This window comes from Archocentrus centrarchus, chromosome 2 (genome assembly GCF_007364275.1).
Source record: "Archocentrus centrarchus isolate MPI-CPG fArcCen1 chromosome 2, fArcCen1, whole genome shotgun sequence".
Classification (NCBI taxonomy): Eukaryota; Metazoa; Chordata; class Actinopteri; order Cichliformes; family Cichlidae; genus Archocentrus; species Archocentrus centrarchus.
Window position 1 is genome coordinate 13666113 of NC_044347.1, and position 14874 is coordinate 13680986.

A 14874-nucleotide genomic window follows, 5' to 3' on the forward strand; every position below is an offset into this window, starting at 1 on the left:
TTGTTACAAGTACCATTACTGCTAATCGAGCTACACAAAAACAGCACTATGCTCTGTAACAGGAACAGGAATGTATATCATAGTGAGAGCCAACACCAGGTCTGATTGTAATTATACCTTTAGTGACAACTTATAGCCTTACAGCCTTCTAACAGAGCCTCATGATAGGGTGTCACTGTGCTTCCTTGCATTCTTCATTCAATCATATTTACTGATTTCCATTATATCCATGATATCCATTATTATTGCATAGTCATTATAGAAGAATCCAGCTGGGATTATCTAGGTCTCTAGTGTGTGTGTGTGTGCGTGTGTGTGTTTGTGTGTGTGTGTGTGTGTGTGTGTGTGTGTGTGTTTTCCATCCTAACGAACTGTTTGAAGGCTACGAAGAATTAACACAGATGTGTAACATTTTCTCTCTGCTTTTCGACTGCATAGTTAAAATGGTGAAATAGCAACAACTTGTATCTTGCCTTATAATAATCCTTGGGGCTAAAGGAATCAAGCAACAACCAAGAAAAAAAGAATCTTGCATTTCTTTTACCTTTCCGGTTGTGTACAAGTCATTTGTAGTTTTAAAAATTAAATGGTAAACTGTACTGATGAACATTTGCATTCCTGCACATAAAATAAAACAGAAATAAAAAACTGTAACAGCCATGACTCATAAACACAAAGAGACATATTCTTGTTTCAGGTTTTATTCTGTCAGATACTGTCATTACAGTATATGTAGTCCTCTGAAGAACCTGTTAAGCTTCTGCAAAACAACATAAAACACATGAGGTCAGAGGGAGTATGTAACAGTATCAGCTGTTCAGCTGCTTTTTATATTCTCTTACAATTGAAATCAAGAATAAATGAAATTCATACAATCAAGTGAATGCATTACCATTTCTCTACAATTCAGGGCTGCAGCATTTTATTGCTAACTTCAATGAATGTTTGAGCAGCTGTGTGTCAATATCATTTATTTCCTCTCCTTGTATCACACACTGTGTGACTTTCTCCTTTGAGGTACTTACGCTGACAGGTGTAGGTCAGCTCCAGGTACTTGTAGGTGTTGGGACAAGCATTTCCAAGCACTGAGCATTCTGCTTGAATGCTACAGCTGTTACTCCCATTACACCTGTAGATGCAGAACAATGTGAGTGCATGTGCATTGGAACAAATGCTCAAAACCTTATGTGAGAGACGGTACAGATGCAACACCCAGTGACACCCAATGACATTAGATGAGAGGATGGACAGGACCAGAGGTTTAAAAAGGGATTTTGTTTTCCTTTGGCAGAACCAGGCTCAGCGAGGGGCAGCCATATGTGAAGACTGGTTGAAGGGCGAGGGGGAAGATATGCAAAGAGGACGGCACTGTACCTTTCAGCAACTTTGTTAGTGGGACGTGAACACATGACATTTTGGAGCTGTGCGCTATCCCGTCTGAAGGAGCATATGTTTGGATCCTGCCGTCCAAAATCAGCATGGTAAACATGTATAATTTGCCCCGCATCTATCAAAGAGAGAATAACCTTATGTGAGAATAATGCTTGGAAAAGCAGGAGACTTCTTTTTAAATGTGTCACATCATGTGTGAGTTTACCGCATTGCAGATGTGCCAGAGAATGCTCGCATGCTATGAGGTGAACTGTCAAAGTAACAGGAACCAGATTAGCTAGAACATTTGTCAAGCTTAACTGAAGCCATGTTTCACTGTTTAAAGCAGACATGTGACTCACTTGCTGGCACACAGGAGTAGCTGGTCTCCAGATACTTAAATGTGTCCCTGCAGGGGTCTGTAGTAAAGATAGCTGGGGTTACCTCGCACACCTTCTTGCCATTACACCTGCAGAAATAGACAGAGTGCTCAGCACCATGAGAAATCCCAGTTTACAGTTATGGCATAGGACTGTTTGCTTCTCTCTTCACCCTGTGATAGCAACAATAACGAATATGAAAAAAAATATATATATATATTTAAAAAAAAAAAAAAAAATATATATATATATATATATATATATAGACATGAGCTTTGCCATCTGCCACTGGATTTCTTCTGTTGATTTGGTGTGTCGAAGCATAATGAACAAAGATATAACAGACCTGCTTGCAGTTAATGCCCTAAGTCACATTCTGAGCATTGTCCCTGTTTGCTTGTTTTACATTGGTAAGGCTGCTTATGACGGGAATGCAGTAAGGTACAGACTCAAACTGAGACTCAGTATATCTGGAGCTGATTCGGAGGGATTAGATCTCGGAGACATATTTGTTCTGCACGGCTAAGGACCAAGCCAAGAAGATTCAGATGAATTGGATTTTTTTCGCCACAGACAGGTGCCAGAAAGACTAAAGGCTGTCAACAAATTAATCAGTACAGTCTGTATTCAGTTCAATTCAATTCAGTTCAATTCAATTCAATTTTATTTGTATAGCGCCAAATCACAACAAACAGTCGCCTCGAGGTGCTTTGTATTGCGGGTTAAAGACCCTACAGTAATACAGAGAAAAACCAACAGTTAAAACGACCCCCTATGAGCAGCACTTGGCGACAGTGGGAAGGAGAAACTCCCTTTTAACAGGAAGAAACCTCCAGCAGAACCAGGTTCAGGGAGGGGCAGTCATCTGCTGCGACCAGTTGGGGGTGAAAGACAGGACGAAAGACACACTGTGGAAGAGAGTCAGAGATTAATAACAATTAATGATTAAATGCAAAGCGGAGTATAAACAAAGTAAATAAGGTGAATGAAAAGAAACAGTGCATTATGGGAACCCCCCAGCATCCTAGGCCTATAGGAGCATAACTAAGGGGTGGTTCAGGGTCACCTGATCCAGCCCTAACTATAAGCTCGATCAAAAAGGAAAGTTTTAAGCTTAGTCTTAAAAATAGAGAGGGTGCCTGTCGGTACCCAAAACAAGTCATAGAATCAGAAATTTGGCTCCCTGGCAGCCTTGGACTGCCGCTTATCTCATTCTTCTCCAGGATGTTTTGTAAATAGATGCTCTACGCCCCTGCCGTCCTGTCTTCTTCTGACCTGTATTGGACTGATCTCCCTGACCTAGCTGCTGATGAACTCTACCTTTTACCAGAACTGTTAGCTGAGGAGGAGAGTTTGAGTCAGCCCCACAGTAGCCCGACTGCCGAATTAGACACTATAAAAATTAGCCCAAAAGTCCATCTGTTTCATGACATTCCCACAAGACACACAGGCAGGCTTATTCAAGATGTCTACCTTGTATTAATGATGTCATCAGCACCTTCCAGAGAGCATGCAGTGTTAGCGATCTCCTCTGCAGTTTTTCCTCCGGCGCATGTCACACGGTCTGCACGTCCGTACAAGGAGTTCTGCACAATTATCACTCCAGTTTCTGTTGGACACCACAGTCAGAAACAAATACGGATTCAAAGCTCAGCCAACATGTCAGTTCATTTGTTTTCTAAACTCTCACTGACCAGACTGTAGTTGCTGAGATTAACACTGGACAGTTCTGGTTTGAAGTAACAAGAACTTCACACTAGAATCCAGCAGCCATCGAACACCACTGGTCTTACGGTATTTTGTGTCTTGTATTGACTATTTGACTTCCTGAGCTACAGCCAAATTACCTTAGGGTATACAACTTGTGACCTGTAGCATAGGTCATGTTTCTTGTCGCAATACGAATGGGTAATTAATTTGACCTAAAAAGAGGGTACATCATTAACGCCGTGCAAATGTTCTAATTCGACATCACTGATCGTATTTTCTCCACTGTGAGATCGGGGAAAGGGGAGCCCGCGTGTCCGAGTGGAACAGACCCCGTTGGATACGTCTTCAATTCCTGGAGCTCGTGGAGATCTGTGTGTCTCTCAGCGCTGGCGGTTCAGGACGTGGAAGACGTATACATATTCGGCTTTTTGGTAACGGGTTCTCTTCTGTCTGGGCTTGGAGGATACCTGATCTACCAGATGGATGGGCTGTGCAGAGCCTAACAGACTCAGACTCAGAGCCTGTTGGACCTGAGCCGTAAGCTGGATGCATAGTCCAGCTGAGAACGTGCTTGCAGGCAAAAGGGATTAGATCTGGAGATAATGTACAGTTCTGCATAGTGAGGATGGTAACTGAAGAATTTGGATTATTGGATTTACTGAGTGGGTCCCCAGTAAACTGAAGGCTGTTGAAAATTAACAAGCAGCCTGTTCCAAAACAACATCTGCATTATCAGGAATTCGACTCCCTAGCCAGCCTTGAGGCTGGTAATCATATCTCTCCGGGACTATGTATGACAGATGCTCTTCACCGCAACCCTCTCTGTGATTTGTGTGAGCTGGATCTGGCGTACCAGGGCTGCTGACAAACATCCATCATTATCAGTGAACTGCTTTGGCTGGGAGCTGGGATCTGTCTCCATAATGCCCTAACCCTCAATATGAGCACAGTACCAGATGAATTTTTTTAACCTAACCACCCTACTTGGTTAAATGACACAACTCGTGCTGCCAGACGAGATTGTCGGAAAGAAATGGAAAAAAGACAGATTACAGGTGTCTTTTCAAATGTTAAGAGACTGTTGGCATCACTACCAGGTAGTTGTGAAACATGCCAAACGAGAGCACCTATCAAGGATAATTTTGTCAAATTGCCACAAGCCTCGTATTTTATTTAATACTATTGATAAAGTTTTAAATGCCCCCCAGAATACAGGTATTGAGCCTTCACCTGAGGTATGTGAGGAATTCTGTAGGTTCTTTGTGGATAAAGTAAACAATGTTAGGGCCCTCATATCACCTCCAACTTTTGACCCTTCAGTCTCGGTTCCTTGCTCGACTGCCTTGTACCAGTTTGAGCCGATTACGTTGTCTTTGCTGTATGAGACTGTTAGTCATCTGAAGCCCTCAGGATCTCCTAAAGATACCATTCCACCCCGACTTTTTAAAGAGGCTATTGCTGCCTTAGGCCCGCTAGTCCTGGCTCTTATCAACAATAGTTTATCCTTAGGCATTGTTCCTAAATCTTTTAAACATGCCTCAATTCAACCACTGATCAAAAAACCTGGATTGGACCCCACTGTGTTATCTAATTTTAGGCCTATTTCTAAACTGCCTTTTTTTATCTAAAATACTTGAGAAAGTTGTCTATAACCAGTTGAAAGCCTTTTTAGATAAAAATAATATTCTTGAGATCTTTCAATCTGGTTTTAAACCTCTCCACAGTACAGAATCTGTATTGTTGAGGGTGTTTAATGACATTCTTTTGACTACAGATACAGGAGATCATGTGATTTTAATGCTTTTAGATTTAACGGCTGCTTTTGACACAGTGGACCATGATATTTTAATTTCTCGTTTAGAGCACTGTGCTGGTTTTCATGGCACTGTTTTGAAGTGGCTTAAGTCTTACTTGACCCAAAGGTCTTTCTGCATAAATCTAAATGAGTTTGAATCATCCTCTGTTCCGTTAACATGTGGAGTACCACAGGGATCAATTTTAGGACCTCTGTTATTTTCATTGTATTTGCTCCCCCTCGGAAGCATTCTTAGAAAGCATAAAATTGCTTTCCATTGCTATGCTGATGATACTCAGATTTATATGCCTTTGAAACGCAAGGAAACCCACTCTTTACAGACCCTGTTTAAGTGTCTTGATGATATTAAAACATGGATGGCTCTAAATTTCTTGAGTTTTAATGAGAAAAAGACAGAGGTGGTTGTTTTTGGCCATAGTGTCCCAGGTGGATCTTCCCCCGTGGACGTAAAGTAAAGTAAAGTAAAATTTTATTTATATAGCACTTTTCTAGATAAAATCACAAAGTGCTTTACAGCATTTAAAAGAAAACAATAATACACAATAAAACACACACAAACCACTAGTTAAAAGCAAGCCTGTACAAATGAGTCTTGAGCTGTTCTTTAAATGATTCAATAGAGTCCACAGATCTCAGGTGTGATGGTAGTGCATTCCACAATTTAGGAGCTGCAACCTCGAAAGCACAGTCTCCCTTAGTTTTTAGCCTAGAGCGAGGAACCACCAACAGATTTTGGTCAGAAGACCTCAGCAGTCTGTGCGTTATGTATGGGTGTAAGAGCTCACTAATGTATTCAGGCATTTGACCATGCAGAGCTCTGAAAGTCATCACCAAGATCTTAAACTGGGATCTGAACTTTATGGGAAGCCAGTGCAGAGATGACAAGATAGGTGTCACATGAGACCACTTAGAGGATCCTTTAAGTAGCCTGGCAGCAGCATTTTGGACCAACTGGAGGCGATTCAAAGACGATTTGCTGAGACCAATGTATAAAGAATTACAGTAGTCCAACCGAGAGGAGACAAAAGCATGAACAATAATTTCCAATTCCGGCTTGGACACCATTCGACTGAGGCGGGCAATATTTCGCAAATGAAAAAAGCAGGATCGCACAAGGCTATTAACATGTTTCTCAAAGCTAAGAGCTTGGTCAAATGTAACTCCTAGGTTTCGAACATTTGACTGAACCATTGATGATAAAAAACCAAGATTGTTTATCACAGTGGGAACAAAGCTATCGGGTGCACAGACAAGAACTTCAGTTTTCCCGGTATTAAGTGAAAGGTAGTTAGCAGCCATCCAGTTCCTTACAGCCTCAACACAGTTCTGAAGAATAGATAGTTTTTTAACATTCTGTGGAGAAAAGGAGATATACAGCTGAATATCATCAGCGTAACAATGATATGAGACCTCTTTAAATGCGCCCAAAATGTCTCTGAGAGGTAGTAAATACAAAGTGAACAAGATAGGACCCAACACAGAGCCTTGGGGCACACCACAGGACAGAGCAGCAGATGAGGATGTAAAACTATCAGCAGCCACTGAGAAGCTTCTGTCTGAGAGGTAAGAGCGGAACCAATCTAAGGCTGATCCAGAGATGCCCACCCATGTCCTTAACCTATCAATTAAAATGTTGTGATCTACTGTGTCAAATGCTGCCGATAAGTCCAGGAGTACAAGAACAGAGTATTCACCTGCATCCCTTTTCATTAGAATATCGTTAGAGACTCTTAGGAGAGCAGTTTCAGTGGAGTGCAGGTTACGAAATCCAGACTGAAACTTATCGAGTATGTTATATTTAGCTAACATAACATTTAGCTGTTTGACCACAACTTTTTCTAAGACTTTTGATACAAAAGAAAGCTTTGAAATTGGTCTAAAACTTTGAGGAAGTGAAGGATCAGCATTAGGTTTTTTCAATAGGGGATGAATAACAGCTTGTTTAAAATATCGGGGGACAGAGCCAGTAACCAGTGACCTGTTAATTATTGTTAACACACATGGCCCAATGGTGCAAAAAATTTTCTTAAATAAAAATGTCGGTAAAACATCAATGGAGCTAGAGGAGGGTTTCATGCTATCAACCACACTTAGGAGATCTTTTAATGATATTGGTGAAAAGTTCTCCAGGATTGAAGGCCGAGTGGGAAGTAAGGCAGAAGAAGATACAGAGGGATTTATGTTTGCTCTAATATTGTTAACTTTACCAATAAAAAAGGATAAAAAGTTTTCACAGTCTTCATTAGACTGAATGGGTGAAGTAGGAGAAGCAGGTGTAACAATCCGTTTGATTGTGTCAAATAGCATTTTTGGATTTCGTCTACTGTTAGAAATCAGCCGAGAGAAATAAGCAGCTCTTGCATCCTTCACCATGTTATTAAAAGAAAATATAAGTTCCTTTAAGTGAATTAGGTGGACTTGGAGCTTTGTTGATTTCCATAGACGCTCCACTTTCCGACAGCTACGTTTCAAAAAGTGAATATTGTCGTTCATCCAAGGGGAGGATTTGCTAAAAGTGGCCTTCCTCATTTTAAAAGGAGCTATTCTATCTAAAATAGAGAGACACTGATGGTTAAAAGAGTCTACTAAAAGATTTACATCATTTGAAGTAGAAACCTCCTCATGATTAAAAGCAGCAGTAAATTTATCTGCAGAAAGGTGATTGAAAATGCGTGAACAAAACACATGAGGCACAGATAGATAATCAAAATTAAGAGACAAATTAAAAAGAACACAAACATGATCAGAAATAAAAATATCTTCAGAATAAAGAGAATCAATATTTAAACCAAGAGTAAAAACAAGATCTAAAACATGTCCTTTGTTATGTGTAGGGCAAGACACATGTTGGGTCAGATTAAAAGATTCCATCAGATTGATAAATTTTTCAGCATGTTTATCTGAAGTATCATCAACGTGAAAGTTAAAATCTCCAATAATAAGGAGTCTTGCTAGTTTCAATGTGGAGGACAAAAAGTCACTAAATTCCTTCAAGAAGGATGTCCCTGGGCCAGGTGGACGGTAGATTAAAACACAATAAAATGAATTATCTCTTCCAACCTTTAAGATCTGCGACTCAAAAGATGAAAAAGTTTCCGAGCTCACCCCACGGCACATAAAGCTGCTCTTAAAAATTGCAGCCAGTCCTCCACCGCGTCCTGACGAGCGAGGGGAGCTGAAGAATCTGTATTTAGTAGGACACAGTTCTATAAGCGGAGTGTGATCCATCTCCCTCTGCCAGGTTTCAGTCAGAAACAGGAAATCCAAATCCTTGGACAGAATATAGTCATTCAAAATAAAAGACTTATTTGAAACGGAGCGCACATTCATGAGCGCCATCCTGAGAGGAGTTGAAGCTGGAGACCCTACTGAAGACAGCCGGGGTAAGGAGCGCAGGACTCGTGAAGTTGATCCACTGTGCCTATAAAGTTCACTCACCACCGGAGAGGCTACCACAGCCGCAGGAGAGTCCGGAAAAACTTGGCGAAGACAACATGTCCTCCCGCGTACGTTCAGAAGTGGAAAAGAATCATAACTCCAGGCACCAGGAGACGTCAGGCTAAACATAAAGGAGGGTCGATATTTTCCAGCAATTCCCCGCTTCCAGAACAACCGCAGTCTCACCTGGACTCCGGCTCTACATCCCCTCTTCCTCCGCCTACGTCCACCGAGGCACCGGCAGTGCTGACCGGCACCAGCCGCTTTGGTTAGCGGGGTAAATGGAGGCGAATAAGAGGCTGCACCACCAAGACACAAAAAAGGAGCATCATGGTTCCCCATATAAGTGCGGATGTTCAACAAAGCCTGTCGATCATACACCCAACGGGCTGCAAGACCATCGTAGACCGGAAAGCATATCAACATCAAAATAAAAACAAAAGCAACAGCTGATCGACCGACGGCGAGGCCAAACACAGGCGCCATCTTGTGAACCTTGAGGTGATGGGGTCATTATCACAATATGTAAAGCCATCTGTCACAAATTTGGGTTTTATTATGGACGAGAATTTTAAATTGGAGGATCAGATCAGTGCAGTGGTGAGATCTAGCTTCTTTCATTTGAGGCAGCTGGCAAAAATAAAAAATATACTATCGAAGAAGCATTTTGAAGTTGTGATCCATGCTTTTATTACCACTAGACTGGATTACTGCAATGCTTTATATGTTGGTGTTAGCCAGTCTGCTCTAGCCCGTCTGCAACTGGTTCAAAATGCTGCTGCACGGGATCACGAAAGAGAGAGCATATTACCCTTGTTTTATCCTCACTGCACTGGCTGCCCGTGTATTTTAGAGTTCATTTTAAAATCCTTTTATTTGTTTTTAAGTCACTTCATGGCCTTGGCCCACCTTATCTTTCCGAGTTGCTGCACGTACATACCCCTTCCCGGTCACTCAGATCAGCTGATCGGCATTTTCTGGATGTGCCGAGGACACAGCGGAGGCTCAGAGGAGACAGAGCCTTTGCTGTGGCAGGTCCAAAACTCTGGAACACTTTGCCAATAGAGATTAAACAGGCCTCTTCACTGGCCACGTTTAAGTCTGCTCTTAAGACCCACTTGTTTCGTTTGGCCTTTGATTAATAGGAGCGGCTGTCTATTGAAATTTGTATTTTATTTATTTCTAGGATAAATTATGCTTTTTAGTATTGGTTTTATTTGTGTGTATTATGTTATTGATTTATTGTTAGGTTAAATTATGCATTTTATAGTTGTTTTATTGGTGTGTATTTTATTAATTTATTGTTAGGATAAATTATGCATTGTATAGTTGTTTATTTGTGTGTAAATTTTTAAATCTTTTATCTTTTTTAATTTTCTCTTGTCCAATTGTGTTTTATGTACAGCACTTTGGTCAGTGGTTGCTGTTTTTAAAGTGCTTTATAAATAAACTTGGCTTGGCTACTGAGTGTCTGTTTTCTTTCTTCCTGGGATGATTGAGATGGCAGCACCCTTTGTGGCAGAGGCTGCAGACACCATCTCCCCTATGTTAGTCTTGTCTGTCATCTTGGATGGCTGTTCTGAATGGAATTATATGTATAATGATTAATTTCGTTCTATGCATGACGACAATAAAGTTCTGTTCTATTCTGAACAGCTGTGGGAGTCTTACCACAGCTCAGACGGTGAACATGGTTCCCACATGTGGTAGCTTTGTGTGCACCTTTAAAACAACGAAAGGAAGCATTGGTTTAACACAAAGACATGCAAGTGAAAATGTAAGTATGCTTGTAGACACAAACATATTTACCTGTGCTAACGAACAGACAGGCTGCCGCCAGCACTGGAAAAATAAAAGCAATGTGGCATGTTACAATGTAACTAAAGATATACCAAGTTTGAGATGAAACATAGACAGCATTTCACTCTATGTTGGTCTTAAATAAATAAAATTCTGTCATCTATCCTTCTCTCTACATTAAACCACTAAGACATTATTTAGTAATAAAACAGCATTAATAAGAAAGATCTGAACTGATCAGCATACTCACAGAGCGCGCTGCTGAAGTAGAGCATAGTTTCAGAGGACCCAGTGAGAATGATGGTTGCAGCAGACTCACTCAGTATTTGTCCATTTGGATGAAGGACAGCCTCTTCTTATCATGCTAAGTAAACTTTGATCTGGATAAAGGTCCACACACGTGGCCAAACACAAACCCCAGAAGTTTGGTCATTTTACACATGATGAGAAAATTTTATGATACTGTTTAAACTTATCACTTGTATCCATATTTGTCAAATATGTGCACTTCTACTCAATTTAATTGCTCCATTATGATCATTGCCAATATTAGCAGAATTTAAAGGTTAAAGTTATTTGATTTGTAAGTTCTCCTGATGTTAAAGTTAGGTTAAGAAAAACGATGTTATTAAAGAAATCCATGATTCTAAATGAACTGTAGTGGGAACAAGCCTGTGCTGCACTAGTGTGTGTACTTAATGTCTTGTATCTTTTGCCACAACTGGGAGACATGAATGTAACAGAGCTACAAATACCAGACACCAGTGGCATTTGGTCAGAGCACGTAAGGCAAGTAGCACTTTGTTTAGTGAAATCTAAAAATAAATATGAATTCAACTATACCAAAGGGAACGCAAATGCTCTCCTTTCTTCAGTCTGTCATGACTACTTACATTTATCTTTAAAACTCAGCACCTGTTGCACCTGAGCCACAAGCTGGATGCTCGCAGTCCAGCTGCAAATGTGCTCACAGGTGAAAAGGATTAGATCTGGAGATAAGGGTACGGGTCTGCACGTCGAGGAAGGTAACCGTGCAATTTGGACAACTGGATTTACTGAGAGTGTACCAGAAAAACTGAAGGCTGCCAAGAAAAATAACAAGGCAGTCTGTTCCAAAACATTTGCATTATCAGGAATTCGGCTCCCTCAGCCAGCCTTGAGGCCGGTAATCGTATCCGTTCGCGTCGATGTGTCAGCAGATGCTCTTCCCCCCTCCCCTCTCTTCTGTGATTTGTGTGAAGTGGGATATGGTGTCCCAAGACCGCTGATGCACGTCCATCACTATCAGCAAACTGTTTAGGCGGGGAGCGAGGTCCTGGCTCCATAATGCCCTGACCCCCTCATATCTGTTGGCACCCCCACCATGTTGCTATCCCATGTTTTAAATGTACTATATGCTTTTGCTGAGGTGTTTCTTTTGGAACCTCATAAGGTGCTCATAATGAGCACAGTATGAGATTAATTTTTTTAACCTAACTATTGTATTGTTTGCTTTCTCTCCTGCTTGGTAAAGGTAGCGCCTGTATAACAGCTGCATGACCTCAGACAGGTCTCCCTTGTTTGTTTTGTTGTTCGTATTTCTTAGATGGGTGTTTTGGAACATAATCTTTATATGTCTTGACGTATAATGGCAATAAACTCTTCTTGTTCTTGTTCCTGTTCTTGTGTTAAGTGCTAGCTATGCTTCAAACCTGTGTGCATCATGCTCCTGGTTATATTCAAACCTTGTGCCACCCCTACCCCTTCCACCATCTCCCACTATACATGAATGCCTCTGCTCAATACCTCCACATGTTGGATAGTGTGTATCATGGTGCTCTGAGGTTTATTGCAAGCTGTGGAGCTCTAACTCATCATTGCGTCTTATACAGTAAAGTAAATTGGCCATCTTTATATGTGCACCACCTCGGCCATTGGTACGAGTTAATTTATATCAGTAGCTTTGTATCAGTTCATATCACAGATAAAAGGACACAAAGCGCATACTTCTCGTCTTGCTCTAATCGCTCTGTGTTTACCTCTGTGCTGCACACAGATGCTGAAGTAGTTTGGTTTGGACAGTAAAATGTATTTGCAGCACAAGAAAGGGGAGTGTGGGACTCACCCACACTCATACGTAAAGGAGCAGTTCACAGAAACGCAGTGGAAATGCAGGCCCGTTCTTAAACGTTTTGCCGGTTCATTGGGAACATCACGAGCATTGGCTCCTCGGTGGTGGGAAAGTAGCATCAGTAAGATAAGATCTGAACCAAGTCAGAACCGTGCCTTTAATACCGATTTCGTGTTCTAGGCGGGACAGAAGGATCTCGTAGTCCACAGTGTCAAAGGCAGCTGACAGGTCTAGAAGTACTAAAACTGCGGGGCTACCAGAGTCAACAGTTAAGCAGATCATTAAAAACTCTTAAAAGAGCCGTCTCTGGGCTGTGACACAATCTAAAACCTGACTGAAACTTTTTCCACATTCCATGTCCACTTAAAAATGCCTGAAGTTGCTTAAAAACAACTTTTTCAAGAACCTTGGATAAAAAAATGGTAATTTAGATATAGGTCTGTAGTTCGAAAGAACATCAGGGTCAAGGTTCTTCTTCTTGATTAGAGGCTGTACAACTGCATGTTTAAAGGCAGCTGGGACACAACCAAATGCAAGAGAACTGTTAATCAGAGTGAGGACAGTTGGTCCCACTGAATCAAAAGTCTCTCTAAAAAGGCGAGAGGGAACAGAGTCTGTGGGAGAGTTTACAGGTCTCATATTTTGAATCAGCTTTTTTAGTGTGGAGAGTCTGACAGGCTCAAACTGCTCAAAGACAGCTCTGCTGGGAGGAGGTGCAGATGAGTCTGTTTCAGCCTGAGTTGATGAAGGTCTGAGGACAGAATTTTTTTCCACAAAAAATTTCATAAAGTTTTCACACAGTGCAGGACAGACCTTCGCTTGGTTTACATTACAGCAGGGATCAGCGAGTGAATTAAAAACAGGAAAAAGAAAATGAGGCCTGTGACTGTTATTTGAAACAATGTTAGAGAAATAAGCAGACTTTGCATATTTTAGTGCTTTCTGATATTTCAACAAACAGTCATGCAGGATCTCTAAGGAAACACGGAGCTTATCCTTTTTCCACCTTCTCTCAGCGCGTCTGCGCTCACATCTGAGAGTGTGGGTTGTCTCATCCAGCCAGGGCTGGGAGGAAGGTTTGGTGCGTTTGGTTGTAAAAGGGGCAATACAGTCCAGTACAGCAGTGCAAGTAGATATAAAAGAGTTGGTGAAGTCCACAGTACTCAAGCTCAAGCAAAAGTCCAAATTCCTTAAGTCAGAGTTTTTAAAAGCAGCTGTAAAATCTGCAGCACATGAAGAGTTACCCAAGCGCACACGACGTGCAGAGGCTACTCGATTTTTCCCAGAGCTGGGGACCGCTGCCGTAAATAAAACAGGAAAATGGTCCGATAGACCACAGTCACGTATCTTTGTGTTATATACTCTAAGTCCGTAAGACAACACCAGATCCAGTGTGTGACCTTTTTCATGAGTGGGACCACACACCAGTTGTGTTAGTTTAAAGGAGTCAATAAGCAAGACAAAGTTAAGCATCATCCCTTTTAATCCTGAATAATAGGGCCTACCATCTCCGTTCCCAGGACTTTTATCATTTTACTGTTCCTAAGGTCAGAACAGAAATGGGGAAGAAAACTTTCAGATGTTCTGCTCTGAGTACATGGAACTTTTTGCAATCAGAGCTTAAGCTCCAAAGTCTGGTATCACTAAATGTATTCAAATCCATGATCAATTCCATTACAACCAGGCTCCAGGAGTGTAAATGTTTTTAATGAATGCAAATGTTTGATTAATCTTGCAGACTCTTTTAACTCATTTTGAAAATTCAATTATTTGTATTTTTTTTCTTTGTGTAATTTTGTGTTGAAACTTCATGTGCTGCCCTTCTTGGCCAGGTCTCTCTTGCAAAAGAGATCTTGGATCTCAATGGGACAAAGCTGGTTAAATAAAGGTTATAATAATAAAAATTCTTTTAAATTAAAGATTTAAAATTAAACCACTAAAACCTGGAGATGTGGATGTAACAAAGCTACAAATACCAGACACAGTGGCATTTGGTCAGAGCAAAAAAGGCAAGTAGCGTTTTGTCTAAGGAAATCTAAAAATAAATACCAATTAAACTATACCAGAGTGAATGCAATCGCTCTCCTTTCTTCATTCTGTCATGACTTCTTTCATTTATCTTTAAAATTACTGCCATCTTGTGGCCACAGCTGGCTATTGTCTTTGGAAGCAGGATTAACACTGCTTGCCCATGATTGCTGCTTGCCCACAAAACTCTGAAGCTCATTTCAATTTCATGGGCATGTTTG

General features: G+C 41.1%; 1 protein-coding gene across 1 annotated transcript; it reads right to left on the reverse strand.

The window, feature by feature from the left end:
- Positions 1 to 685: 685 nt before the first annotated feature.
- LOC115796974 (L-rhamnose-binding lectin SML-like) lies at positions 686 to 10838 on the reverse strand. Its single transcript, XM_030753473.1, has 9 exons — positions 10766 to 10838; positions 10525 to 10557; positions 10387 to 10437; positions 3225 to 3360; positions 1734 to 1840; positions 1598 to 1642; positions 1375 to 1507; positions 1026 to 1129; positions 686 to 760 (listed from the first exon to the last, which is right to left on the reverse strand). Exons 1-9 carry the CDS (start codon positions 10788 to 10790, stop codon positions 753 to 755), a joined length of 642 nt encoding a protein of 213 aa, XP_030609333.1. The 5' UTR covers positions 10791 to 10838; the 3' UTR covers positions 686 to 752.
- Positions 10839 to 14874: the final 4036 nt, after the last annotated feature.

Bases quoted from the DNA above. Each gene is read 5' to 3' on its own strand.
- LOC115796974 (XM_030753473.1), bottom strand. From the start codon at position 10,790: ATGCTCTACTTCAGCAGCGCGCTCT. The intron at 10,438-10,524 runs GTAAATATGTTT...GTTGTTTTAAAG, and splicing joins CTGTCTGTTCGTTAGCACAG to GTGCACACAAAGCTACCACA. The intron at 3,361-10,386 runs GTAAGACTCCCA...GGTGTCCAACAG, and splicing joins TGTTCACCGTCTGAGCTGTG to AAACTGGAGTGATAATTGTG.